Consider the following 26,206-nt stretch of genomic DNA (forward strand, 5'->3'; position numbering starts at 1 on the left):
ATGTGAGTTCTTTTTCAATTTAGAATCTTTTGATTTCCATTCGAGAGAATTATGAATCGCATACACTCCAATGGAATATGAATTGATGTGAATTAGTATAAAATTTGATATCATGTAGCTAAAGATGCCACTAGATGATGAACTATTGTAAAATTAAAAATGTCAATGCGACTGAGGATGTCATGTTAGGATACCATGAAATAATATAATATTTTCCAATTTGGAAATGGATTTGGACTTAATAATTAAGATGATGCATAACAAATGTTTTTTCTCTCATTGGTTCAATTATACTTCTTCTCCATGTCTTTTTAGATGGAGGGCTACACAATTCTACAATAATCCTCTACCAAATTGAATATTTAGCCAAAGAAAAGGAGATTGATGATGTCAAAAGACATGCTTAGTTTGGTGTTAATGGCGGAAAATTCCAATTAATTTGTATTAATATATTGTCATACTGTATGAATGTTCTTATTTTATTTAAAGAGATAATCTAATGGGAAAATATAACTGGGGAAAGAAACATCTTAATTCTATTTTTCCAGGAAAAGAAAATACATAATTAAATTTAAACTAGAACTAAACTATTGAAATTGAGAAAAATCCTACCATCCAATTTCAGTTCTCCTGAAATTTGAACCAAAATCTTAGACCAAACGGATGGCCACCCTACCGACGGCTAAGAAATAAAGTAAGCCAACATTGTAGGGTCTGGCTTTGTCTCCTTACTACTCTTGGTTCGACTCTAAATTTGTTTGTAGTTTGTGTCAAATTATTTTTTTCAAAGATGCTTCACGCCGGTGGATAATTTTGTCTATTTTATACCAGCCATGCTTCTCCATACATTTGACTTTAGAGCTCAAAAACAAATGAAGTCTGGTTTTCAAGTATATGTTCATACTCAAGGAGGTGTGCTTATAGGCCGAATTTAGCTGGGCCATTAATCTCTTTATATTGTTAATAATCAATATTAGTCTGCCTCAATTTATTATCAAAATAAAAATGATCATGATTAGGGGTTAATATATGATTAACATTATTAATGCAGCTTTCAAGACCTTGATATAATGCCAACTCAGACTTGATTTTTCCATTATTTTCCTAACCAAACAGTAGTGCACATGCACTGCTGCATCACCCTATGCCTTCTCTTTCGATGCCCTATAAATACTCTGTTCATTATCACGTCCACCTTGTATATTGTTCTTGTTCTAATCTCTTCTTCTCTTCCTCGCACTAGTAGAGAAAATGAGTCTAGTGATGAGGAGATCATCATCTTATGGTTACTCAAAGTTGGATAAGGAAGACCCAGAAGGGATAATTCATCGACGAGCTCAATTCCTGATCTACAAAGCTCTGCAACAAGCGGATTCCATAGGAAAGCCATCATTTCTGAGGATCAGATTATGTAGGTTAAAGGTGAAGATTGGGAAGAAATTAAAGAAGTTAAGGAAGAGCATTTCTGCTGCCAGAGTTAGGATGTATAAGCAAATTGCCAATCAATGGAAGCGCTTGTTTTGCCATGGAGAGGCCATTGCCACTCTTCCCTCTGTGCTGGCTTGAAGCCCTGCGAGTTTTTATTTCTTAATTTTGCAATGTTGTTTTTATGGAAGTGGTGTTTTTAACAGAAAGAATTAAAAAAAAAAAAAGATTCTCTATTGTGGAAATTTCTTTGGTGCATAGCTAAGCTAGTTCCCTAAAGAAATGGAAGATTGAAGTTTACTCTTGATTAATTAATTGGCCAAGTTGTGTTGAGATTTAATACAGAAGTTAAACAGTAGGTGAGGCTTGAGAGCAGGTGTGCTAGTTTACTTCTTTCTGTACTAACCCAGCAGTGTTTGAAGTATTGGGATGCATTTCAAGAAGCTCGTGTGTTGGGATATGTTTGAAAGATGTAGTGGTTTCTGATTTATGACCAATCTCATAACTCATCTGGCCATACTCGTACAGTCCTCCTCCCTGTCCCCTCTCTTCTATCAACTGATCAGTTGATTGGCTGGGCTGCTAGTGGGCAGCCAACCCATGTAACACAGCTGGCGTAGTCAATAATACTTTATTGGTTTGAAAAACCTCTGTCAAAAATCCCAAATAGAGCAACAGAGCACAATACATGTATGCCAGGGCCATGCCATTCCAACTATTCATGCATAGCACTTCCATTAACAGGTAGGGTCACGTTAGGCCCTCAGATCCATCAGCTTTAAGTCTAACCCACCCACGTTGTATTTATTATATTGTTAGAATATTTTTTCAAATTGAGTAGAAATGATTAGAATGAGTAATATATTTGTGTGATGATCAGGGAACTGGCCAGCGACAACCCACGCAACAATAATAAACAGTTAAACTCATTACATTATGGATGATTTTTGAATTATTCAGCAAATTTATTTCAGGCTTGTGCGCCATTGAACTTTCTTCATTTGATCATTTCAGCTCTTTTCAGGTTCCTTGTCCTCCCAATAATCCAAACGCTTCCTAGCCTTCTCTACCTGAAATACCAAAGTATTGTTGATAGCTTCTTCTTTGTGAACACAAACATCAATTTATTTGCATATTTATGGTAATTACCTCTTCATTCCAATTAGTGCGACTTGTCACACATAATAAAATGATTGTTCCAGACCATATTCCCTACATTAGGAAACTGAACAATGTAATTATTCAAGCATAATGAGAGAAATTCTTGTTTATATAACATGTAAAATAGGTGAAATCTATATATTTCTATCTTGAGTTGATAGAGGCAAACGAAGTTCTTACCTTAGCCAAGATCGAACTTCAACCCAAGAAGAAATCCCAGTGGAATTCCAACCACAGAATAGCATCCCACATTTACATATGCCACAAAGGCTTGCCGTCCACACCCAACAGCAACCCCTTCATAATTGCAACAATGAAATATAAAATACACAAAATTAGCTAATGTTATTAATGTTTAACACATTTTAAATCATGATAAGTTTGATTTTGATTCATAAGAGTAACTTAATAAAAATCATGATAAATTAAGTAGGGAGGAGCAATTAATTACCAGATAAGACTGGTTGAATTCCATTGAGTATGAGGGTTGTGGCTAGTAATGGAGAGAGTTCTGAGACAGCATTAGCCACAGTTTCACCATTAGTGAAGGCATAGCTAAGTACATGGCGTATAGCAAGCACAACTGAAGCTTCTATCACTGCGATTAGGAAGGAAACCAAATTCACCGTAAAAACTGAGAATGCTGCTGACTTTGGATTCCCAGCTCCTAATTCATTGCTAACCCTAACACTGTTCAATTAGGACATTTAAACAAGTAATTAATTAATACATATGACATTATTACAATAATTGAGTAATCTAATCTCAATTCATATGAACTAACATACTAATTTCATTAATGAGTTTCACTTGAATGTGAAAATATTATTTTATCGGGCACATCTAATATTAATTTCTTTGTCTATAATATACTAGGTGAAAAATTCTTGCGTAGATTCGATTTACTATAGACTTAAAATATAAATATGTAATATATATATATAATATATATATATATATATATATATATATATATATATATATATATATATATATATATATATATATAAATTCTACCATAAGTCTTATATCTTGGGTCCACGGGGAAAGAAAAATTCTATACCAAGTTACTAACCTTGCAGCTGCATTGAAACCGACAGAGACCATGAACATCAACCCATTTATAGACAAGCTGCCAAAAGGTTACGAGGCGATACCATTAATCCACGATATTTGCCAACCAATATGTCTATATTAATTATAGACATTAGTTACCCATTAATAAAAGCCACCTTCTTACCATTAGAAAGGAAGTCCAAGGCAATCTCAGGGTTATTGAGTAGCCCAGCAATCAAACTTAATATCTGAGAGTACCAGGTCTCCAAGCACAGCATCACCGCTGATCCCGCAGATAATTTAACAAACGGCCAAAGCCCATATAATGCTTGCAATGAAAACCCAGTCCACGTCTGCTTGCAACGATCACTCTTCACTATATAAACAAACTGGGCAATCACTATGATCCACCATGAAAAGCTCAATGACAGTGATGCACCTATCAACCCATTCCTAGCTTGTACAATGCCACTCAACTCACTAACAAGTGCACCACAAGAGTAGTTGCTGATATAATGGCGCTTGGGTACACTATACTTTGTGCTTGGAGGAATTTTTGTATTGGAAAATTCATAGCATAAGCGAAATTTGGGGAATTAGACCGTAAACAAACACTGCAGCTGCTGATGCCACCCTGTTTTGTTCTCCCAGTAAGAGCAACATTGGCTTCGATAATAGGCAGATCACAGTCATTGGTATCCCAGTTAGAGTTAGCACTACCGTTGCTCTTTGGAGGTATATGCCTAGCATTTCATTCCTGTGGGCACCATAGGCTTGGCCACACAGAGTTCCTACTGCACTTCCCATTCCTAATCCTAGTTACCACGAACGTGATACTCCCGAGTCGTGGTACGGGTGCGTGGTGCACGGTACCTCACTAAACGAAATATAGGATTCATAAGAGGTAGTCTTAATCGGTATGCTAATTCGATTAGTAATTCGTTTAGTTGATACATCAATTCGATTTAAGATATACTAATTATATTTATTTAATAAATAACTTATTTTTTAATTTTATTTAACATATTATATTTATAAATTAAAATATTAATTTAATATGATAATTTTTTAATATAATATACATTTTTATAAAATTCAAAGTTATTTATTTATTTTTTTAAGAAAAGTTATTTATATTATTATATTAAAATAATATGATTTTAAATAATTAATATAACAAATAGTTAATAATGATTATTTATCTAAATAATTTTAATTTTTTTCAATAAAATATTCATTTGCACTCCAAAAATCAAGAATATACTACCACCTAATATACCCAACCCACTAACAAGTCTTCCACCTACAAAATTTAGTCTTTTAAAATGTATCTCCTTTTTCCTTCTTCTTCTTCTTCTTCATTTCTGTGACTTATCTTCTTCTTCTTCTTTATTTCTGCGACTTATCTTCTTCTTCTTCTTCTTGTGCCTATTGCTTACACATGTGCATGCCTTTTGATTTTTCTTCTTTCTTTCTCTCTTCCTTCCTTTTTTCTTTTTATTCTCGCTGGAACCTCCATTTTGGAGGACTAGATCGCGACCCCTAGCGTTTTGGAACGCAGATGACTCGCGATTTGAAACTCACGAACTAGATCGCGGTTTCCAGGGGGTTTGAGTGAATCTGGTAACTAAGAATAATTCTTAGTTACCAGATTCGCTCAAACCCCTGGGAACCGCGATCTGGTTCGTGAGTAATTTGCTTTTGCTCTCACGAAGTCCAGCAATCAAACGGTTAACAATAATCAGCCACATTCGACATAGGGTGATAATTGAAAAAATAATTTGGTTAATTAATGTTTGTTCAAAACATTTATTTATGAATGTGAGAAATCCTGTGATGGTTGATGCTGCTTTGTTTTATCATCCCATTTGTCCAAACGCATTTTAGCCTTCTCTACCTGAAACAAAGACACATCTTTCTTAGATTAATTTAAAATATGTTGAAAATATGGTCTGATAATTTACGTGTGTTAATTCAGATTCGTTAAATTTAAAATTCAAAAATCATATACATTGCCAAAAGGTAACGAAATCTAAAAGTTATGTACATTGGTTAAAAAATGTAACAGCTGCTTGAAGAGATACAACTCTTGTTAATATTTACATGTATGAAGAGATGCATCTTTTGGCCAAAAAAGTTGGCACACTTAGAGTAATATATATATAAGAATCTTATAAATTATTTGTACGAGTAATAAAAGGACAAATGAGTATCCAAGTTTGGCTAATTCTTAATTTTTGGAAGCTCTTATTTTAAGCAAGCTGTGTTACAATTTATTTACATAAATAATATACACGTCTAGACTATGAATTAATTTATATAGTTTATTATAAATATATGATTATATAGTAGGTAGTGAAATAAATATAATGGAAACTTAAAATTGTATGGATATAGGTCAGAATCCATATATTTAACTCTATGTATTAGATTCTTATGTTTTTCTTTAAAATCAAATTTGAATTGATTAAAATTAAATTTAAATAATAGTATTATAGTCTATTCATGGATGAAGAACTCAGTTTAAGGAAAGGATAAAAATTAAATAGATAATATATAAGATGATCATCTATATATATAATTTTTAATAATTTTATTTGTTTCTTCCTATTCATAATTTTATTTATATATTATAATAAATATTTAAATTAATGTTTTTAATAACAATTTAAATAATAATATTACTAAATAAAATATAAAATTTGCAAGACATTATGTAATTAATAATTTTCAAGAAAAGAAAATTAGTTGGGGTGACAATTTGTAACACCCCAAATTTTAAATGTATTATTTTGTGAGTAATATTAATATTTTTATTTTATTTAAATTTTAGGAAATTATTTGAAATTTTTCGAATTTTCGAAATCGGGTTTGATTTCCCGAAAATATAAAACTTTGATGATTTTAAAAAATTAATTTAAAGACCACGTGGCAAAACTAAAAATATATTTAGAGTCTACGAATTTTTCTGAGTTTTCTAGAATTTTTTCGGTATTTTTGGGCCTCGTTTTCGGTCCCAAGGCAGAGTAAAAATTCAAAATTTTGTATCTTGAATCGGACCGGACAGAATCAGACCGATCGAATCAGACTGGCCCTTTTCTTTTTCTTCTTCCTTCTCCCTCGCGCGCCCGACCTCTCCTCCTTCTCTTCCCATTTTCTCTCTCCTCCCTCACCCCCAAGCCGCGCCGCCGCCGCCACCCAACCTTCTCCACCTCGCCAGCGCACCGCCCACTACCTCCCCACGGCCGGCCGACGCTCCAGGCGGCCAAAAAACGTGCGCGAAGACCACCAGACGCGCGCGCGCCGTTTTGACTTCCCGGCTGAAATCTGGACGATCCGGCCACCGATTGAGCCAGGTCTTGTGTCAAACACCATCTACACCTCGAGAGCTTTCCATAGATACAAAGAACACCAAAATCCATAGAGCGGTTTGTCCAATTTTTGTCCGAAAAATTTTAGCTCATTTTGATTTTTGGGCTAGATTTCTCGCAAACCGTGAACCCCATGAGAAAACCGAGAGTACCAGAGCGCTCCACTCGTCGAGACCTTCGCGGCAATATAAATTTCAAAATTTTCCGACACCATTTTTCGGTGGGTCTCACGGAATTTCGTAGTGTTTTTCTGAGTATTAAGTGAGCTTAGAAAATTCTGTAAAAATTATATACTAACCCTTGTATTGTGAGCTTCGTATAGGTACCTTCAATTCACGGAAATTCAATAGTTGTCCGGGTCTGTGAATTTCCGGCCGGCCAGACAGACTGACTACCGAAAAAGTCTCTGAATTGGATTGAGATTTTGGCTACCCCATCATTGTCAGACGTCTCGAGCGCGTCCCCAGAGTCGGAATCGGTATAGGTAAACCCAAACCTTGCTTTTTCGTAATTTTTTAGTGCTTAAATGGGATTAAAAATTCATAAAATATTCGTGGTAGCTCAGAAAATTATGATTCTTTTTGCAATAGCCTAGTAATATTGCTAAGAACCGCAGGGCAAAGTTTTAGAATTTTTAGAGTTTATTTGGGTAGTTTTTGCAAAAAGGGTCAATTATAAGGACTAAACTATAATTTTACATATTGTGATTAATGACTGTTTGGATGGGCCCAGGAGAGGCTGTGTGATATGATTGAGTTGTGGGTGTATGGTTGATGGATGTAGAAGTATGTTTTAAACCCATTTGCAGGTTGGGTAGGTCCTAGGTATAGGGGAGATTCTGCCGGATTTTCGGCACGACTTAGGACGTATTTGGTCTTTCTTGGTTTGTATTGAGTCAATTGCATTAAATAATTGTAATAAAATTGTCGTGAGCCGACACTTTTCTTCCTCCGCTACGTTACAAGATCAAGCTCGTGAGTAAAATATTAATTTTAATTATAATTTCGATATTATTATATGTTTAAGCATGCCCATGCATCACTTATATGTATATGTCTAAGTAGTTAAACTCTAGGCACGATTTATGTTGCATTCACAATTGTTAAAGTGCCATGGATGTGTTTGTGGTAATTTGGAGCAGTGTGCGTGCGTTGGCGTGCGTGTGGTATAGTGTTGGATATGGACAGGACGGGTAGACACGGCTTGAGATCTTCGCTGGGACCCGATCCTTCGGGGTAGACATGGCTTGAGTTCTTCGCTGGGACCCCGATTTGGTTTATTAAGCGAAAGTCCGGCTTGAGTTCTTATGCACAAAGTTGGATTAAAGAGAGCTGTATAGGGGATCAGCTCCTATATATTTATGATTTGACATTACTGGGTGTGTGAGTGCTTCAAATTACCTTTTTGCTGTTATGATGTGAAAATATTACCGATGATGCATTTCACTCTACAGGGTGCATTAGCTTTAGATAGTTATAGAGATTATGATTAAAACTGATATTTTACTCTCTGAGTCGAACGCTCACTCCTGTTCAATATTTTTCCAGGCTACAGGAGAATATTTGTTGTGGTTAACCTGCTTTTCTCCCTCGCAGGTCATCTATTCATGTTTGTGTAATTCTATTAACTTCTAGAATTTTCGTATGTGTTAGAAATATTTATTTATTTTGGGACTGTAATATAATTGTCATGTTAGGCCTGTAAACTTATTATTATATGCATGTTTATTGGACTGGATGAGGGAGCTGAGCTCCCATTTATTTTTTTATTGTTATGAGTATGTGGAGGGTGAGTTGAGCTCCCAAATTGATTATATATCACGTTTACAGGTCGAGTGAGTAAAAAACTCCCCGTTGAAAGGTCCACTTTATGGCCGGACTCTGTCTGGTTGAATTCTTGAAATTGGGCCCAAATGGGCCTTAGAGTTGGGTTAAGGAATAGTTAGGTTTACTAGGAGTCTCGGGGGCTTTAGGCTGGCCCAGATCTTAGTGCCAGTCCGACCCATAGATTGGGTCATGACACAATTAATATCAGGCATTGTTGTCACACTGACTGTGGACCTTCAAGGTACATGTTCATTTATAATAGAAAAAAAAAAGTCAAAATTATAATGCATTGTACATTTTCTCTATATAAATGCTTTACTCTTGAGGGTACCTATCAGTTGTTAATTAACTTGAAATAATTCATAAATAATTAACAAGAAATCTGAAATAATTCATAAATAATTAACAAGAAATCTGGCAGTATAATATTCATGCATAGTAATTAAACTCATTCAAAGTCCTTTTAGCATTTACCTCTTTGTTCCAATCTGTGCACAAAGTCACCCATAATAAAATGAAAGTCTGCATCACAGTTCCTCCTACCATCCCACCCCATATTCCCTGTTAAATTCACAAATATTCAAAGAAAATTGCGAATATTTTGTAGAAGAAGCTAGGATTAGAACAAAGTATGCTGATTAGAAAAAGGAAACATACATGCATGAAATATTAACGATGTTCAGAATAAATTTTAAAATATATCCATTGTATATATAATAATTTTTTATCATAATAGATGGTTATGCATTATATATACAATAATTATATAAGAGGTTTTGATTTTACCTTTGCACCAAGATCGAACTTAAACCCAAGAAGACAACCCACAGGAATTCCAACCACATAATAGCATCCCACATTTACATATGCCACAAATGCTTGCCATCCACACCCAACAGCAACCCCTTCACAATTATGAAGTTGTCAATTAGCCGACCAACATATATTGACGATACAAGCCAGCAGTCACATTGCCCATCATATTAGTTGACTCTTTTTATCATATCAGTTAAGCACTTATGGAAACTTGAAGTTCTCGTGCTGAGTTACAGGACCTGAGTAGAAGAATTCTTACCGGAGAGGACTGGTTGAACCCCATTAAGTACTAGGGTGACTGCCAAAAAAGGACAAAGTTCTGAGACAGCAATGGCTACAGTTTCTCCACTAGTGAAAGCATAGCTAATTACATCGCGTAGAGCAAGCACAATCACAGCTTCTATAACTGCTATTATGAAGGAAACCAGAGTCACCATCACAACTGAGAATGCTGCTGACTTGGGATTCCCTGCTCCTAATTCATTGCTAACTCTGACACTGTAATTCAATCATTGAAATAATTAACTGTGCTCACTTAATTTCTCATGAAACTAGTATTTTGATTTCATAAATCAATCAATTTGAGAGTTATTTTATTGGGTAAAAATCCAATAATCCTACTCGTAATACCCGATCGAGTTAACTAAAATTATTACCTTGCAGCTGCATTGAATCCGACTGAGACCATGAATAGCAACGCACTTACAGCCGTACTGCAAAAAGAGTATTAATCATCTAGAACATTAAGACACTAATTCCTACGTGTTTATCAATGCATCCTATCGTATTATATTATATGATAATTTTTATTATTAATATATTTAAAAAATATATGATATAAAATAATTTAATAATATTTTCTTATTTAATTATATAATAAAGTATAGTAAAATAATTATAAAAATACCATTTACTATTTTAAATATATAAATGATTCAAAGATAATTATTTAAATAAAATATTAATTTATAAATAATGTTATAATATTTAAAGATATATTTCATTTATTTTAATTAATGAAAGATATTTTATAATAAAATAATAGAATATAATTTGAAATTTTATAAATTATGTAAAAATAAAATAGAAATATATAAACTTTAAATTATTCAACCCATAAAATTGGTGGTTTGAAAAAAAAACTATTGTAAAATGATGACCAAAAATCACCATTTTTTCATGACTAATATTCTCAAATAAAGACAGAAATCTTATTTATCATTATGAAACAATGGTAAATCATGATTCAAACAAGGCGAAAAAATTTTAATAGGTAAATTTTTTTTAATAAATATCATTATAATATTAAGAAAAAAATTATTTAATTATTTTAAAATTTTATAATTAAAATATGTTAAATTTAATTTTAAATTAATTTAATATTTTTATTGACATATTTAGAAAGAGATTTCTAAGCATCTTTAGTTCTTTGACAAGTTGTTGGAGAAAGCTAGTGTCAGATTTACAACATAGAGGTGTATATGCCTTTCCTTAAAATATCATTTTAAATTTTATAAAAAATATTTATTATTTTAATATTTTAAAATTAAAATATGTTAAATTTATTTTTAAATTTATTATCTCATTTTAGTTTGAGATAAGATATTTAAATTTAAAAAAAAACCTACTTACTTGATTAGCTTTTTTAGTGAAATTAGACTTGATTTATTTTTTTAATATAGTATCAAAACCTATCTTATTTTAATATTAGATCACTTACAAATATATTTATTTATAAATTTTACGTTTCAAATATTTATTTTTGTACATAAAAAGTGTATTATTTCATATTAGCTTTAAGAGCTAGGGATTGTTCTCTTCTATGTAAATTGGCAACTTAAAAGGGAGAGAAGGGAAAAAAGTGAATGGGAACATAACAAATTATATATATGTAAAAGAAAAGTATTTTGTTCATATTCTAATCTTCTCGTTGAATCAACTAAATCACAATTACTTCACATAGTTAGAACTGCACAATCTCAATCTTTGTGTGAATATAAAATACAAATATGTGGCCTATATTCAATAAAGCTAGAAAAAGAATTGTTAATTAATTAGAGAAATAAAAATAAATAAAAATTTCAAATTATGGAAAATTCATGATTTGCTAGCTTTATGGTTGTCTTGCCCCTTTTATTTTGAATTGAAGTTTGATGATAAATTTTTATATTATTTATTTATTTTTTTTTTCAGTGATTTGAAAAGTGTTGGTTGCTCTTAGTAAATCCATGTTAAATTTTTCTTGAATTTTATTATAAATAAAATTATATATCTTATAAAAATGAGGAATTCATGTTTGGAGTTCTATCTGCAGACTAAAATTTCACTAATTTAATTAAAAAAAAATTACATTCTTACCATACAGCAAGGGAATCCAAGGCAATCTCAGGGTTCTTGAGCAGACCAGCAATCAACACTAATATCTGAAAGTACCAAGTCTCCAAGCACAGCATTATTGCCGATGCTAGTGATAGTTTCACAAACTCCCAAAGTCCAGAAAAGGCCTGCAAGGTAAAACCATTCCATGTCCGCTTACACCTACTACTTTTCACTATATAAATAAACTGGGCACCAACTATGATCCACCATGACAAGCTTAACACCAATGAAGTGCCTATTAATCCCAAACCCATCTGATACACTGCAAGCCAGGTGAGAAATAAGTGCAGCACAAGAGTAGTTGCTGATATAACAGCAGGTGGGTTCACTATGCTCTGAGCTTGAAGGAATTTTTGTATCGGAAAATTCACAGCATAGGCAAAAACTTGAGGTATTAGACCATAAACAAACACTGCGGCTGCTGCTGCCACCTTGCTTGGCTCTCTTAGTAAGAGCAAGATAGGCTCTGAGAAAAGGTAAATCATAGTAATTGGTATCCCAGTTATAGTTAGCACAACCGTTGCTCTTTGGAGGTATGTGCCAAGCATTTCATATCTGTGAGCTCCATAAGCTTGACCACATAGAGTTTCCACTGCACTTCCCATCCCCAACTACAAGAACAAACATTAAAGATTAAACCAAATGAGAAAAAACACTGAACTGATCCATCCGACACAGACATTTATTTGTGTTGATATCCATATTACCATGAGGCCATAGGCAAAGAGTTGGACGCCGCTATTGCCAAGAGAGGCAGCAGCAAGCTCAAGATTACCGAGATGGCCGGCGAATACTCTGGTGGATAAGGACATCAAATTGTTGATCATGTAAACAAAAACTGTCGGTGCAGCCAGGCGGAAGAGGAGCTTAAGTTCAATCCATGAAGCCAAACGGAGGCGCTTGAAGTAAGGCAATTGGTGATCGTTCAGCACCTTTTCGAGCCTGGAGTTCCCTTCAGAATGGGCAGGTGGATCAGGCAGTGACTGTAAAATGGGTTCCTGGAGTTCATCCTGAGACTCCATGAATGGGCTATTGGATGGTGATGGGTAGAAATTAATGGCATTAGGTTAAATATAAAAGATTGAGAAGGATCAGATATATTTAATCTTTGATTTGACTGAAGAGCAAAACAGGCATAATAATGTATACAGAGTTATGTTGTTTTCTTTCTTTTTTCTTTCAATCTCCAACCAATTGTCTCAATCAACGTAGTTGCATATCCAAATCAATACGGGGACTCACATTATTTTTTTATTCTTTTCAATTATATATAATATGGCGTATCTTTCTTATTTAAATTTAATTTATTATAAATTTATATATAATAAAATTTATTTATTAAATATATAAATTTTATATATTTATATTTTAAATTTAGATAAAAATTGTTCGTATTTATATCTTCATATAACTAAGAGTGAATAGAAATTCTCACAGCCACTATTGAATCTTGACTTGAAAGATAACATCTTTATTATAAGGAGAAAAAATATAAAATTAAAAAATAATATAAACCTTTCATGTGATTAATATAAAATCAAATAAAATAAAAAATATTAAAATGAAAATAATCACATGAATTCAAAGTTTCGGTTGAATCAAATTAATTTAATAATGAATTGAATCAAATTAAATTAATTTTGATTATATATTATTTTTAATTTTTTTTAAAAGAGAGAAATTGGATTGAAACAACATATTGGTAATTAAAAAAAATCAAATATAAAATTTTAAACAAAAAAAAACCATAAACTCATCTTTTATTTCTTAAAGAAAGTCATGGAAAACGAGAAAATATCGAATTCAAAGAAGAAATCAACAAATAACAGCAAAGATTTTAGGAAAAAAAAAATAAAAATGAATTTGATTGAACAATTCATCATCTGCCATCCCCACCTCTGAATTTTGCAGGATTGAGACAAATGAAAGAAAATTTATTGACGGTTTTCTAATTTCATCATCTTCCATATTAGAAAATTTAATTGTTATTTAAAAAGGAAAAGGAAAGGCTACAGTAATTCCCAAAGCTAGCTTCCTAAGCTTGTAGATCACTTGATGCTTGTTCGAATGCTTCTTGAAATGTTATCACTGTGCATGTTCCATCTGTTTCCTCGATTCTTTATTTGCTTTCTTAATCTGAAAAATAATCGATAATTTAACATGCTTTTTTGTCTTATCATGCAGTAATTACTCAAATTTGTGATTAGATTATCCATTAATAAGGCAAACAATGTGATTCACGAGTTGCTTTATCCAAACTATTTGGGCCTGTTCAATCAATGTCACTTAAAGCAGCACTCGTGCATTTTTTTCATTCTTTAGATTCTTGCCAAGTAGGTCACTCATCAAGAATACCACGAGTGTGATGACTTAGTGGTAGGCTCTGAAAGTTGAAGGCATCCAACTATGGTTCGATTTCTTTTATTGGCATTGATGACTTAATATTGTCTCCACTTATAGTGAATGGGTGAATCAACTACAGGTAGTCCGCTCTTGCGACTTTTGGTGACTCATTGTGACTCGGTAATATATCCTGTAATAGGGGGTTAATAAAAAACTAAAGGAAACCATTTAATTACAGACCCTAACTTAGAGGACAATAACCATCACACTCGAAAAGCTTCTTTCTTTTTACAATTAAAAATAAAAAAAGTCACTTGTCAAGAATAACTTTTAATATTAAAGATGTTACTACTCATCATAAAATTTTATCATAAGAAGCAGAGATAAACACGTATCTATTTTAATAAACACATATCTATTTTAACTTATGCTAACATGTTCAATCAAAATAAATGAAAACTATTAGATATGTTTAAATTTGTAAGTGAAAGATATTATGCGATTGGCTGTTAAGTTTTAGCTAGACATATATTATTTTTAAGCAAAATAATTTTTATTAAAATTAAAAGATGGCCACAAAAAGGACCACTACCACCCAAAGCAAGCTAGACATATCCTTGCATAAAAGATTAGGATTTTAAATTATTTTTTCTTGCTTTTATTTGGTTATTTAAATGCAAAATTATATATAACTATATGCAATCATTTAGTAAATTTATCTTTTTTTTCTAATTTTTTAAAGATTTTTTTTATTTAAATTTAAATTTTTATGAAATTAAGATACAACATATACGGTGAGATATACCTATTAAATATATAAATTTTACATATTTATATTTAATATTTATAATAGATTAAATTTATATAAAAATTTGGCTTTGTTGAAGCTGTAATTATACTAAAATGGAAGTTTGCAAAATGGTACCTCCTAGCATTCCACACCATGCATATTAATTCCCTGTTTATTTCACAATATAAAAATGATTAGTTGGGATGTATGAATATATAAGAGAAGATGATAGATTTTCTTTTGGGTGTTTGAATAATTTATTAGGCCTAGAATGTCTACCTTTACACGGAAGCCAAAAGTGAAGCCAAGAACGCAACCCAAAGGAATACCAACAAGGCAATGGCATCCCACGTTAATATATGCAATAAATGCTAGCCATCCACATCAAACTGCTACGCCTTCAAAATGATATAATTTTTTTTTTCTCTGAAAGGATCACTATTATTCATGAAGAGGAAAAGCAATACATCTTATCCTTAACAAGAAAATCATCTAACTGGAGAGGATGAACAGAAGTCCATCCAGGGAATAGACAATCCAAACGAACAGTTCTAATTACCCAATCTGCACAAGAGTTTGCACTTCTAGGAACAAAGCAAACAGATAGCAATGGATAGATAAGATGATAACAGAGATCGAATATCATGAATAATAGCCTCTAATTCCCAAGTGATGGGCACTAGAGGAAGCATAATAAACTGAGAAAGCTTTAAGTAATCAGTTTCAATAGAGGCATCAAGAAAACCTTTGCTGGATGCAAAACGCAATGCCTCCCTAAGTGCAAAACCTTAAGCTAAAAGTGCAAAACGCAATGCCTCCCTAAGATATTTAGACAAATTGCCAGAATTTTGCATTTAGAGGAATCTACAAATATCATTCTGAGTCTCCATTGCAGCATTTAAGCTAAAAGTGATGTCCGATTTACTGAAGTTCATACGCTGGCCTGAGGAAGTACTATAAGCATCCAAAAGACCCTTAAGTTGAACCGCCTCATCCAAAGTTGCTCGACCGAATAAATTAGTATCATCCGAGAACAATAAATGTGATAAGATAGGACAATGGCGATTAATTTTGAAACCCATAATTGAATAAGAGGACACGGCCCTTTCCAATATTCGCAATAATACATCAGAGACTAAAAGGAACAAGTATGGAGACATTGGGTCTCCTTGGCGAATACCCTTAGTGGGAGAGAGCAGCAGTTTGAGTTCCATTCACCAAAATAGAATATCTCACAGTATACACACTGGTGAAAATCCAAGAAATCCCAATGCACACTATCATAAGCTTTGTGGACATCAATCTTAATTGCCATAGATCCATACTTACCCCTTCTTCTATTCTTTAAACAATGGAAAGCTTCATGTGCTATCACCACATTGTCTTGAATACATCTATTCGGCACAAAAGTAGATTGGACAGGAGACACAATTCTGTCTAAGCAAGGCCTCAAATGATTTGCCAGGAGCTTCGAAATCACTTTATAATTGAAATTGCACAAGCTAATAGGCCGATATTCTGCAAAATACTGAGGGCAGTTATTTTTTGGAATTAAGGCAATAAGAATGTCATTTGCTGGAGGAAGAACACCATCGCTCAAAAAAACCTCCACCATGTTCACAACATCTTCCTTAATAACCTCCCAATATTTCGGATAAAAAACTCCTTGAAAACCATCTGGTCCAGGGGCCTTATAAGCCCCCAAACTAAACACCACGGATTTTACCTCTTCCTCTGAAACAGGGCGGCATAACTCCAAATCCATCTCTGCAGATACTACTTTAGGAATTAGTTGGAGAATATCATCAGAAGGAGAAATCGGGTTAGCTTCATACAAAGACTGAAAAAAAGAATAAGCTTCCTGTATAATAGAATCACCATTTTGAATCCATTCCCCCTGCCTAGTCTTGATTTTACAAATTTGATTTCTTTTCCGCCTAGAGATGGTTGAAGAGTGAAAAAAATGAGTATTCTTGTCCCCATATAACAACCAGTTGAGTCTAGATTTTTGAAACCAGTACAGTTCCTCCATTTGCCACAAGGATTTGATCCGGTTTTTTAACTTAGAGATCTCCTCCGAGTTAGCAGTAGACATAGGGGAAGATAACAAGTGGTCCAGTTGTCTAGAGAGATCCCCTATTCTTTTCTTCGAGTTACCAAAATGGTGCTTACTCCAATTCAATAGAACAGTCTTGCAGGAATTAAGCTTCTCACTGATATTATCTTGAGTGTGAGTTCTCCAAACTTCTTTGATAATATTCTCACATTCACTAGATGTTGGCCATCGAAGATCAAATTGAAAAGAACACTGGGTCTTCCTAATCGATCAATTAAGAACCAGAAGAATTGGTCTGTGATCAGAAGCTCCCAGTTTCTCATGGAACAACATACTCTGAGGAAAAAGTGCCTTCCATTCTGGAGTAATCATCACTTTGTCAATGCGCTCCTCCATGACCCCTATACCTCCCTTACTGATTATTAGACCAAGTAAAACGGTAGGCCTTAAAACAAATTTCTTCTAACTTCGCATCAAATAAAAAGGAATTGTACGCTGCAGCAATATGATCGTTATACCCTTTCTTCCCCATTTATCAACAGGCGAGTTACAAATATTGAAATCCCCTGTCAAGATCCACGGCTCATGAGAATGTAATTGCAAATTTCTCAAATTATCAAGAAAAGAAATACGTTGCGAAGCCTGAGGTTCACCATAGATAAACGTTACATGCCAAGTCGGATTTTGTTCCACCATCACATCTATCCATCTAGGAGACGAATCCAATATCTGGATAGGTAGAGAATCCTTCCACCTACGAGCTAAACCACCGAGTGGGATGACTTAGTGTGATGACTTAGTGGTAGGCTCTAAAAGTTGAAGGCATCCAACTATGGTTTGATTTTTTTCATTGGCATTGATAGTTTAATATTATCTCCGCTTATAGTGAATGGGTGAATCAATCACATGTAGTCCACCCTTGTGACTTTTTGGTGACTCATTGTGACTCGTAATATATCCTCAAACGAGGGGTTAACCAGAGATTAAAAGAAACCATTTAATCATAGACCCTAACTTAGAGGGTAATAACCATCACACTCGAAAAACTTTTTTTACAGTTAAAAATAAAAAAAGCCACTTGTCAAGAATAACTTTTAATATTAGAGATGTTACTATTCATCGTAAAATTTTATCATAAGAAGCAGAAATAAACCCGTATTTATTTTAATAAACACATATCTATTTTAACTTATGCTAACATGTTCAATCAAAATAAATGAAAACTATTAGATATGTTTAAATTTTGATTAACGAAATCTTTTATTTTAGGCTAGCCACTGTAGCCTCAGAATTAGACAGGTTAACCTCTGCAAATTTCTCAACAACGGAAACTTTCTGCTGCTTATCAGCATCCTCCCCTTTTTCATCAACCAAATCCCTTCCAACTTTGGTTTGCAACTTCTCACCATCATCCCCACATGAGTTCTCGCCATCAGCTTGAGAGAGAGAGCTTCTTGATAATTTCTTCAATTTGGGTCATCTAGATGGTTTAGGTTTTGGGTTTGTTTGAGCTGGACGAAGTGTAAGTAAATTCTGATTTTTAAGAGATAGGTTATCAGAGAAAGATATTGGGCTAGAGCATGGTTGTATACTATTTAAAGTGAGGGTGGGACATCTTGAGGGAATATGTATGGGCTTACCTTCGATTTTAGCTCAGGAAAGTTCAGAGAGGGTGAGTGTGGCCAGGGCTTAGAATCTATGTGGGCTGAAATTTCCATTTCTTTAGATTTCTTTAAAGCATCATGGGGTGTCGGATATAACAATCTCTTGAGTGAAGTTTGGGCTTGTTCAAAAGACATCTCATCTGACTCCTTCAACAGTTTAGGGGAAGGAATTATGAGTCTTAAGGTTTTAGACTGAACCACTAGTAATTGACTGCAGATTGCAGTTTGTTCCACTGTGGGGCAGAAGGTTGCATAGGTAGGGATGCAAGAAAAGTTGGGGACATAATTAGGGATCTAAGATTAGGAAGAGGATTTTGTCTTCGAAAGTGAAAAGTGGCGATTGTGGGAGAATTCGCTAAAGCCTGACATACTGGAAGAATTGACATTTGTTGTACTATGATCCCTTCATTTGAAACACCACTGGATGAACCCTCATTTTGGAAAGAGTGAGGCAGACGCACCACCAAAGAGGCATTCCGATTAATAGTAGCTTTATCAGAAAATCCAGACGGAGTGTTCTTCCTTTCAGTCTTCGGCTTAGAGACCCATATCTCAGCCCTCATCTAAGGCCCGTACTCTTGTCTCCTCCCTTTATTCTGCAAGGCAGTCATAACTGCTATGTTGGGACATGTTTGGATTTGATGACCAATTATCCCACACATGTAGCAAACGTCCGGCAAATGTTCATACCGAAATTGGACTCTTTCTACCTTCCCATCTTGTTTTATATTCGTAAAACTCTCAATTTAGGGTTTGCAGACATCTAATTCAACTCTAATATAGGGACCCACTGATACATCCACGTCTGCTGCACAATTGATATCAATCAACCTATGGAAGATTCGCCTAATATGGTGAGCATTTTCCTTCGTCATCTGATTCAAAGGGAGACCCTGAACTTGAACCCAGAAAGGACATATCGAGAAATCTATATCCTCCACCTTCAATGTAGGATCCTAATCTTTCAAGATAAGCAACTGATTGCTAATAGCCCAAGGGATACCCTCCACTACCCTTTTCTTATCTCTCTCATGAAGAAAAGAAAAAGAGGAAGGTATTAGATTGTAATGGAAGAACTTTGATTTCAAAGGAAAATGCTAGGTTCCAAACTTGCTTCAAAACATTTCTAAGGTGTGCTACTGGGAAAAACCTCTTAGAGATAATACGACCCACTAGAATGAGATTTGAAAACGAGGCAGCGGCATGAGTGTCCTCATTTAATTCCAAAGTAAACTCCTCCCATGAGAGGTTATTCGTCTTCTCACAAAGGGCATTGATGGAGGTCTCCAAAGAAACCCTCTTAGTCTGTTCCATCTTAGAAGAAAAGATGAGAGGGAGGAAAGGAAACTCAGGATACTAGAAGGATCACGCTCGAGAGAGAAGGAAAGACTAAAAGTCACTCAAAGGGAACTTACAGTTCAACTCGTGAACACTTCAAAATGATATAATTAAAGTCACAATTAATTAAAACACAAATAAATTATTAATAATTTAATGATTGAATATATATTTTCCTTTTAATAGGCAGAGAAAATTTTATTGAAGGGAAAAACAAAGGAGAGAAACAACAGAAAGGGGCCAAACAAACACAAAACAACTACGAACACCCAGAGCACCATCAAGACTGCAAAACGAACTTAGACATTTTTAGTATTTTGCTTATAGAATCTTTGTGTGCTTTCATGTATTAATTATATTATTTTAATTTTAAGACGACTTTCTTTCTCTCAATAGCCTCTCTGGGCCTGCACAATTTGGCATAAAAATTTCATAAATCATGCAAATGGTGTCAATGAATCTGCCACAAATAGTGAGGGTTTTATCCAAGCATAGGCTCATTATCAAATCACTCAATTTGATCAAATACCACCATAGCCAAGGCCAACGCAAAAGATTATTGCAAAATTTAACACAAAAGATCAAATAAAGAAACGTTAATTAAAAATAAAGCAGCCCCTTCATAGACGGGCTAGAAAGAAGGTTGCAGACAAACATGAGTATACAGAGCAATAGGGAAAGGAACGAAAAACAAGTACCAAGGCAACCACAAACACCCCACAGGGCTATTTCTTGCTTTATTGGACAAATGGGTTGTCCCATGAAATGACCTTGTGCTTGAAACAAGCTAGCTAAGCTATCCATCGTCTGTTCCTTTCTTAATTTTTCTTGGTCTTTTGGCTTTTCTTGTTTTTACCTATGATTTTACCTTTAGTATATCATTTGAATTCCCATCTTCCATTGTCATGAATCATCAATCATCCTTACCTGCCTCACATGCTATGCTTTGTTGGAATTTTTCATAATTATTCTCTCTTTCTGCACTTTGAGGTTTTCTTGGATTTTTTTTCTCACTCGTCTTTCTTGGTCTTGCAGCTTCAATGTTGAGGCTTAAAGTTGCTGCGCGGTATACGCAACCAATCTTTCTAGCATCAAATGTCTCAGACAAAGATTCTGAGCCTCATCGTAGGTTTGCTTGGTAGAAGTCTAAACTCTTATCTGTATTATCACTTGAACGAACGCATGTGTGCACACCATTTTCCCATTTGCATCATGAATAATGGATTTCGACAAAAATCAAGAATAATGAATAAACGACTTGAGAGAGAGAGAGAGGTTAGTCATATAGCGTCGTTGGGAGCTGGATCATTCCGACGACGCGAACAGATTAATCCTAATTCATTGATTAAAAATAGCTGTAGAACATTCAAAAAGAAAAAAAAAATTAAGTTGGTATAAAATTTTTGTAAATCTTTTAATTTTAACTTTTTTTATTAAAATTAAAACAATAAATTAAAACGTAAAAACACACGAAAATTTGACTTTTTATATGATTTAGCCAAAGTGGAGGGTAGAAAGAAAATAATTACTCTGTTTAAGATGTTAAACGAAATAATAAATAATGATAATAATAATAATTTACAGTAATGCAATTAGGATGTATATAAATGTAACATAATGAACGTTGAAAATTTAATTTTAAAAGTAAAAAATTAGTTAATTAAACTTATTTATATATATTAATGGTGGTAACATTTAATTAATTTTTTTTGGTGAGTAGTTGATTGAAACAGTAATCTATAACAAGTTTCTCAGCCTGAGTTAATCTTCAAAGTGATTTAATATAACTATGTGTATAACTGGAGTAATTGTATAAAAACCTTGATATTCCATATAGGATTAATATATGAAATGGCAAGCTAATTAGAAAATGACACTTAAACATAATAGGTATTTATTATTTAAAAGAAAAAAATTATTTTTAATACATAAAAAAAATTAAACATTATGGGACTCGCTTATACCTATTTGTATGATTTTTATTACCGTATCATTCTATATAAATCATCTTATATGGAATTACCGCTATATCATATAATTTCTTGTATAATTCAGTGATTGAGTGACTATCTCATAATAAGACATTAATTAGTGTCCAAAATTTGACAACCTCATTCCTTTAATTTTCAGAATAGCAAAAACAAAATTATCTTAATGAAAATCGTATTACACCAGTAACTTATTATATAGGTTAGCCTGGAAATAAATGTTTATTAATTATGTATATAACAAAGTATTTATTCTATATAAAATAGCCTATATGTACAAATATGAATTTCATAAAATTAAAACTATTTACACATTCTTTTTTTAAATTTCAATAATTATAATAATCTACATACTAATTATTTATAAACTTACCATTCTATAAAATGTTTCTATTTCATTATAAAATTTCACTCTGATATATAATTGTAAGGTGGTCAATATATTATATGGTGATCTAGGCTTTGTTCAATTACGAATCAAGCCCTAGTTCGGCCGAAACTTTTAGCCTCTGCTTGTTCTGACTTTTTGGATGTGTCATTGCCCCACCTCAACCTAATATATTATAATTCAGAGATTATAGTAAAGTTAAGACTCAAACTACCAATCTAATAAGAACACTAATTCAAACAAGTGAAGCTTTGCTTACTAGACGGGGAGAGAATCTAAGGCAATCTCAGAATTATTGAGCAATCCCACAATCAAAACTAATATCTGGAAGTACCAAATCTCAAGGCACAGCATTACAGCCGATCCAGAGGACAACTTGAAGAAGTCCCACAGTCCAGAGAAGGTCTGTAAAGTAAATCCAGTCCATATCCTTTTGCAGTTTTGGCTAGTCACAATGTACACAAACTGAGCTACCACTGTTGTCCACCATGACAAGCTCAAAACCAGTGATGCTCCCAAGAAGCCCCAGTGCAGTAATTAAATTCCAACCCAATAGGAGGTGCACCACCAGCGTAGCAAATGATATGTATGCACTTGGGAAAATTATGCTCTGAGCTTGTAAGAATTTTGGATTGGAAAATTGGCAGCGTATGCAAAAATTTGTGGAATAAGGCGGTAGACAATAACTGCAGCCGCATGAGCAATTTCTTATGATTCGCCTAGTAAATGCAAGATATACTTGGACCAAACGTATATTGTCATCAGTGCTACCGCAGTTGCCGTGAGAAGGATTGTTGATCTTTGGAGATATGCGCCTAGAGTTTCATACTTGTGTGCTCCATAAGCTTGGCCACAGAGTGTCTCCACTGCACTACCCATCCCTAACTACATGCAGAAAGTGATCATCAGTTATCAGCCACTATATTTTAAGTTCCCCGCTCCTCATCATTAATTTATATCCAGAAGAACACACACACACAGAGACAGATAAAGATTTAATCATAAGGGTAATAATCGTATTAAGCAATGGTTTTTGTGGTTTAACAGGAGGCCATAAGCGAAAATTTGGATTCCATTGTTGCCAAGAGAGGCGGCAGCGAGTTGAAGAGATATAATCCATCCCAGATCCGATCCAATCTGTATTGGGCCGGACTCTGAAGAAATAGTTAATGATATAATTTATTGCAGTTCACTGTTAGTTTAGCCTAGTTACTAAATGGCGCCAAATTTATTAGTAAGCAGTTAGTCAATTCAGCAGGTAGCTAGAATGTTTTAGTCTCTTCTCACATATATATAAACATGTATAACTATTTCTTCTTCCCTCCCTCAAGGTGGAGACCCGTGAATTTCAACCAGTCCCAACTTGGACAATATCTTGGACAATATGAAATTGAAGCCTGTTGCTGAATTTCAACATGATACGTACGGGACAATGTTACATTCAAATTCATTTCACCAGTTCACACTCCATCCCAACTACAACTTGCAGATATTTTCACTAAGACCATATCAACAATAGGCTTCAGTTTCATATTGTCCAAGTTGGGACCGGTCGAAATTCACCAGTCTCCACTTTGAGGCAGGATGAAGAAATATTTAATGATATAATTTATTGTAGTTCCCTGTTAGTTTAGCCTTGTTACTAAATGGTGCTAAATTTGTAAGTAGTTAGTGAGTTCAACAGGCAGCTAGAATCTTATAGTCTCTTCTCACATGTATATAAACATGTATAAACGGTTATTTCAATCAGATTTCTGTTCAATCTTCTTGTTTTCTTCCTCTATACTTTGTTCATCTCTGTTTTGTTGTTCTTCATTCAAACTCACCTAGTCCGACTGGACCTAATAGAGATTGGATCTGGTGATAAGACATACCATATGCAGGCGATTTGATATCAACCTAGTATTGTCATCTTTGAGCACAAAGAAATTGGTCAAACCATTCTACCGAAAAGCCATTGGAAACGATAAGAGCAATCACTGCCGAGAATCACAATAATAGGATACGATTCCGTAACGTGGAAACAGCTCAACATTAACAATGGAATCTCAGGATTAGTACAAAGGTGTCCTCTATCACCATATAAATAAGCTTCCAGCACCTATTTAGGTACCTTTTCTACGCTCTCGTCATTTTCGCTGTTACATTGCTCTTAAAAGCATTCTCAAACATTATCTAACTTGAGTGTCGGATGGCTGCCATTAGGCCACTGACCTCATAGCTGTGTGTGTTTTAGGCAACCCGTAATCTAATTATTTGCATCCGATGACCCAGAAAACTACAACAACATCAATTGCCAAGATGGCCGCAAAAGATTTGGGCAGACATGGAGACATATTATTGAGCAAGGAAACCATAACTACTGGTGCTGCTAAGCGAAAGAGTGATTTTAACTTGAGCCAAGTAGCTCTTCGAAGTTGCTGAAAGTATGCAATATCCTTGTTAGATAATATTTCTTCAAGTTGAGAGTTTATTATTGCTGGTTGCAATGATGATTGTTGCCATAGTGGTGATATGGATTCCAAGCCCTCATTTTCAAAGTTGTTTGAATATTCTCTCTTGGCCATGATCCAGACCTCACTCTTTCAATTTTAGTAGAATATATAGTTTACTAGAGCATTTCTATGCGTCCAATTTGCGAGATGTTCGGATTTTGCTGTCTGCATATCCTTAGCTGTGGCCTTACAGTTTAATCTAAAAATTGGAAGTGTCCTGAACTGTGGGATTTGTGCATGTTGTTATGTCTTGATGTACTGTGAAATAGCTTCCATAAGTGCACAGGTCAATGTAGTAGACTTAAAAATATCGTTCCCATAGAAAATTGTGCTCAAATTGGAATTAAAGGAATAAGCTAATTAGAATGTCAAAATTTAAAGGTATTAAAAAAATAAAATTGAAAATAAAACTAATATTTGAGGAATTTAAAATAAATCAAATAATTAATTAAACTAATTGAACTAGATGACTAAAACTTAAGATGAAATTACTAATTACAAATTTGGGATGATTTAAATCTACCTTTAATAAGAATTAAAGTGATTCTAAAGATAGGGCTTTTCAATATTGTTTGTATGTAGTTTATCCCTAATTTAGCCAAACACATGAGATTTGTAATTTTTGAAGGAAATCAATTCTTAGTTCTTTGAAACCTTTTTCAAGCATTTCAAAGTTAGTTTTTATCAAATCAAACCCTGTTTTCATAGTATTTCAAACCTAATAAAAACTCATTTAAAACTCTAATTGATTTTTAAACTTCTCTTAATCTTCTTAGCTTATTTCTAACACCAAGAAAACTAAGTTCATTGCAAGATTATCTATCCCAAATATTCACTTTTTAGTTCATCTCAGAAGGATTAAATCTTAACTTAATGAGTTACCTTTCATCAAGCACAGCAATAAGCTCATAAGCAATAAAAATAAACTGTAGCGAATCTCATTAAAATAGCTAATCAGTTCAAAGACCACATTACAAGGTAATATTTACGTACCCATTCTAGAATCTCAAAGTTCTACTAACAAATCATGGTTTTAAGACAAACTTAATTAGAGAAATGAAAATCTAAGCTAAGGGAAAGAAAAACTCAGTGGAAAATGGTGAAGAATCA

The 26,206-nt window shown here is 33.7% G+C and overlaps 1 protein-coding gene and 2 pseudogenes across 2 annotated transcripts; all 3 read right to left on the reverse strand.

The window, feature by feature from the left end:
* Window positions 1-2,767: 2,767 nt before the first annotated feature.
* On the reverse strand, window positions 2,768-4,606 carry LOC131168996 (protein DETOXIFICATION 40-like; annotated as a pseudogene).
* A 786-nt stretch (window positions 4,607-5,392) lies between these two features.
* LOC131170713 (protein DETOXIFICATION 40-like) lies at window positions 5,393-13,109 on the reverse strand. 2 transcript variants are annotated; one of them, XR_009141477.1, is made up of 7 exons: window positions 12,742-13,108; window positions 12,014-12,645; window positions 10,312-10,368; window positions 9,915-10,153; window positions 9,626-9,744; window positions 9,314-9,378; window positions 5,393-5,539 (listed from the first exon to the last, which is right to left on the reverse strand). XR_009141477.1 is itself a non-coding variant. In XM_058130442.1 (7 exons), the coding sequence occupies exons 1-7, from the start codon at window positions 13,054-13,056 to the stop codon at window positions 5,456-5,458; spliced, it is 1,533 nt and encodes a 510-aa protein (XP_057986425.1). In that variant the 5' UTR covers window positions 13,057-13,109; the 3' UTR covers window positions 5,393-5,455. The 2 variants fall into 2 exon arrangements, 1 of the variants encoding a protein (XP_057986425.1); XM_058130442.1 differs by having other exon boundaries at window positions 9,314-9,400; window positions 12,742-13,109.
* Window positions 13,110-22,859: 9,750 nt separating this feature from the next.
* On the reverse strand, window positions 22,860-24,973 carry LOC131170375 (protein DETOXIFICATION 40-like; annotated as a pseudogene).
* Window positions 24,974-26,206: the final 1,233 nt, after the last annotated feature.

Source organism: Hevea brasiliensis, chromosome 11 (assembly GCF_030052815.1).
Source record: "Hevea brasiliensis isolate MT/VB/25A 57/8 chromosome 11, ASM3005281v1, whole genome shotgun sequence".
In the NCBI taxonomy this organism is placed as follows: domain Eukaryota; kingdom Viridiplantae; phylum Streptophyta; class Magnoliopsida; order Malpighiales; family Euphorbiaceae; genus Hevea; species Hevea brasiliensis.

Coding starts and splice junctions, on each gene's coding strand:
- LOC131170713 (XM_058130442.1), bottom strand. CDS start 13,056: ATGGAGTCTCAGGATGAACTCCAGGAACCCATTTTACAGTCACTGCCT. Junction 12,646..12,741: donor TCTTTGCCTATGGCCTCATG/GTAATATGGATA, acceptor TTGTTCTTGTAG/TTGGGGATGGGAAGTGCAGT. Junction 9,401..9,625: donor AGTTCGATCTTGGTGCAAAG/GTAAAATCAAAA, acceptor TGAATTTAACAG/GGAATATGGGGTGGGATGGT.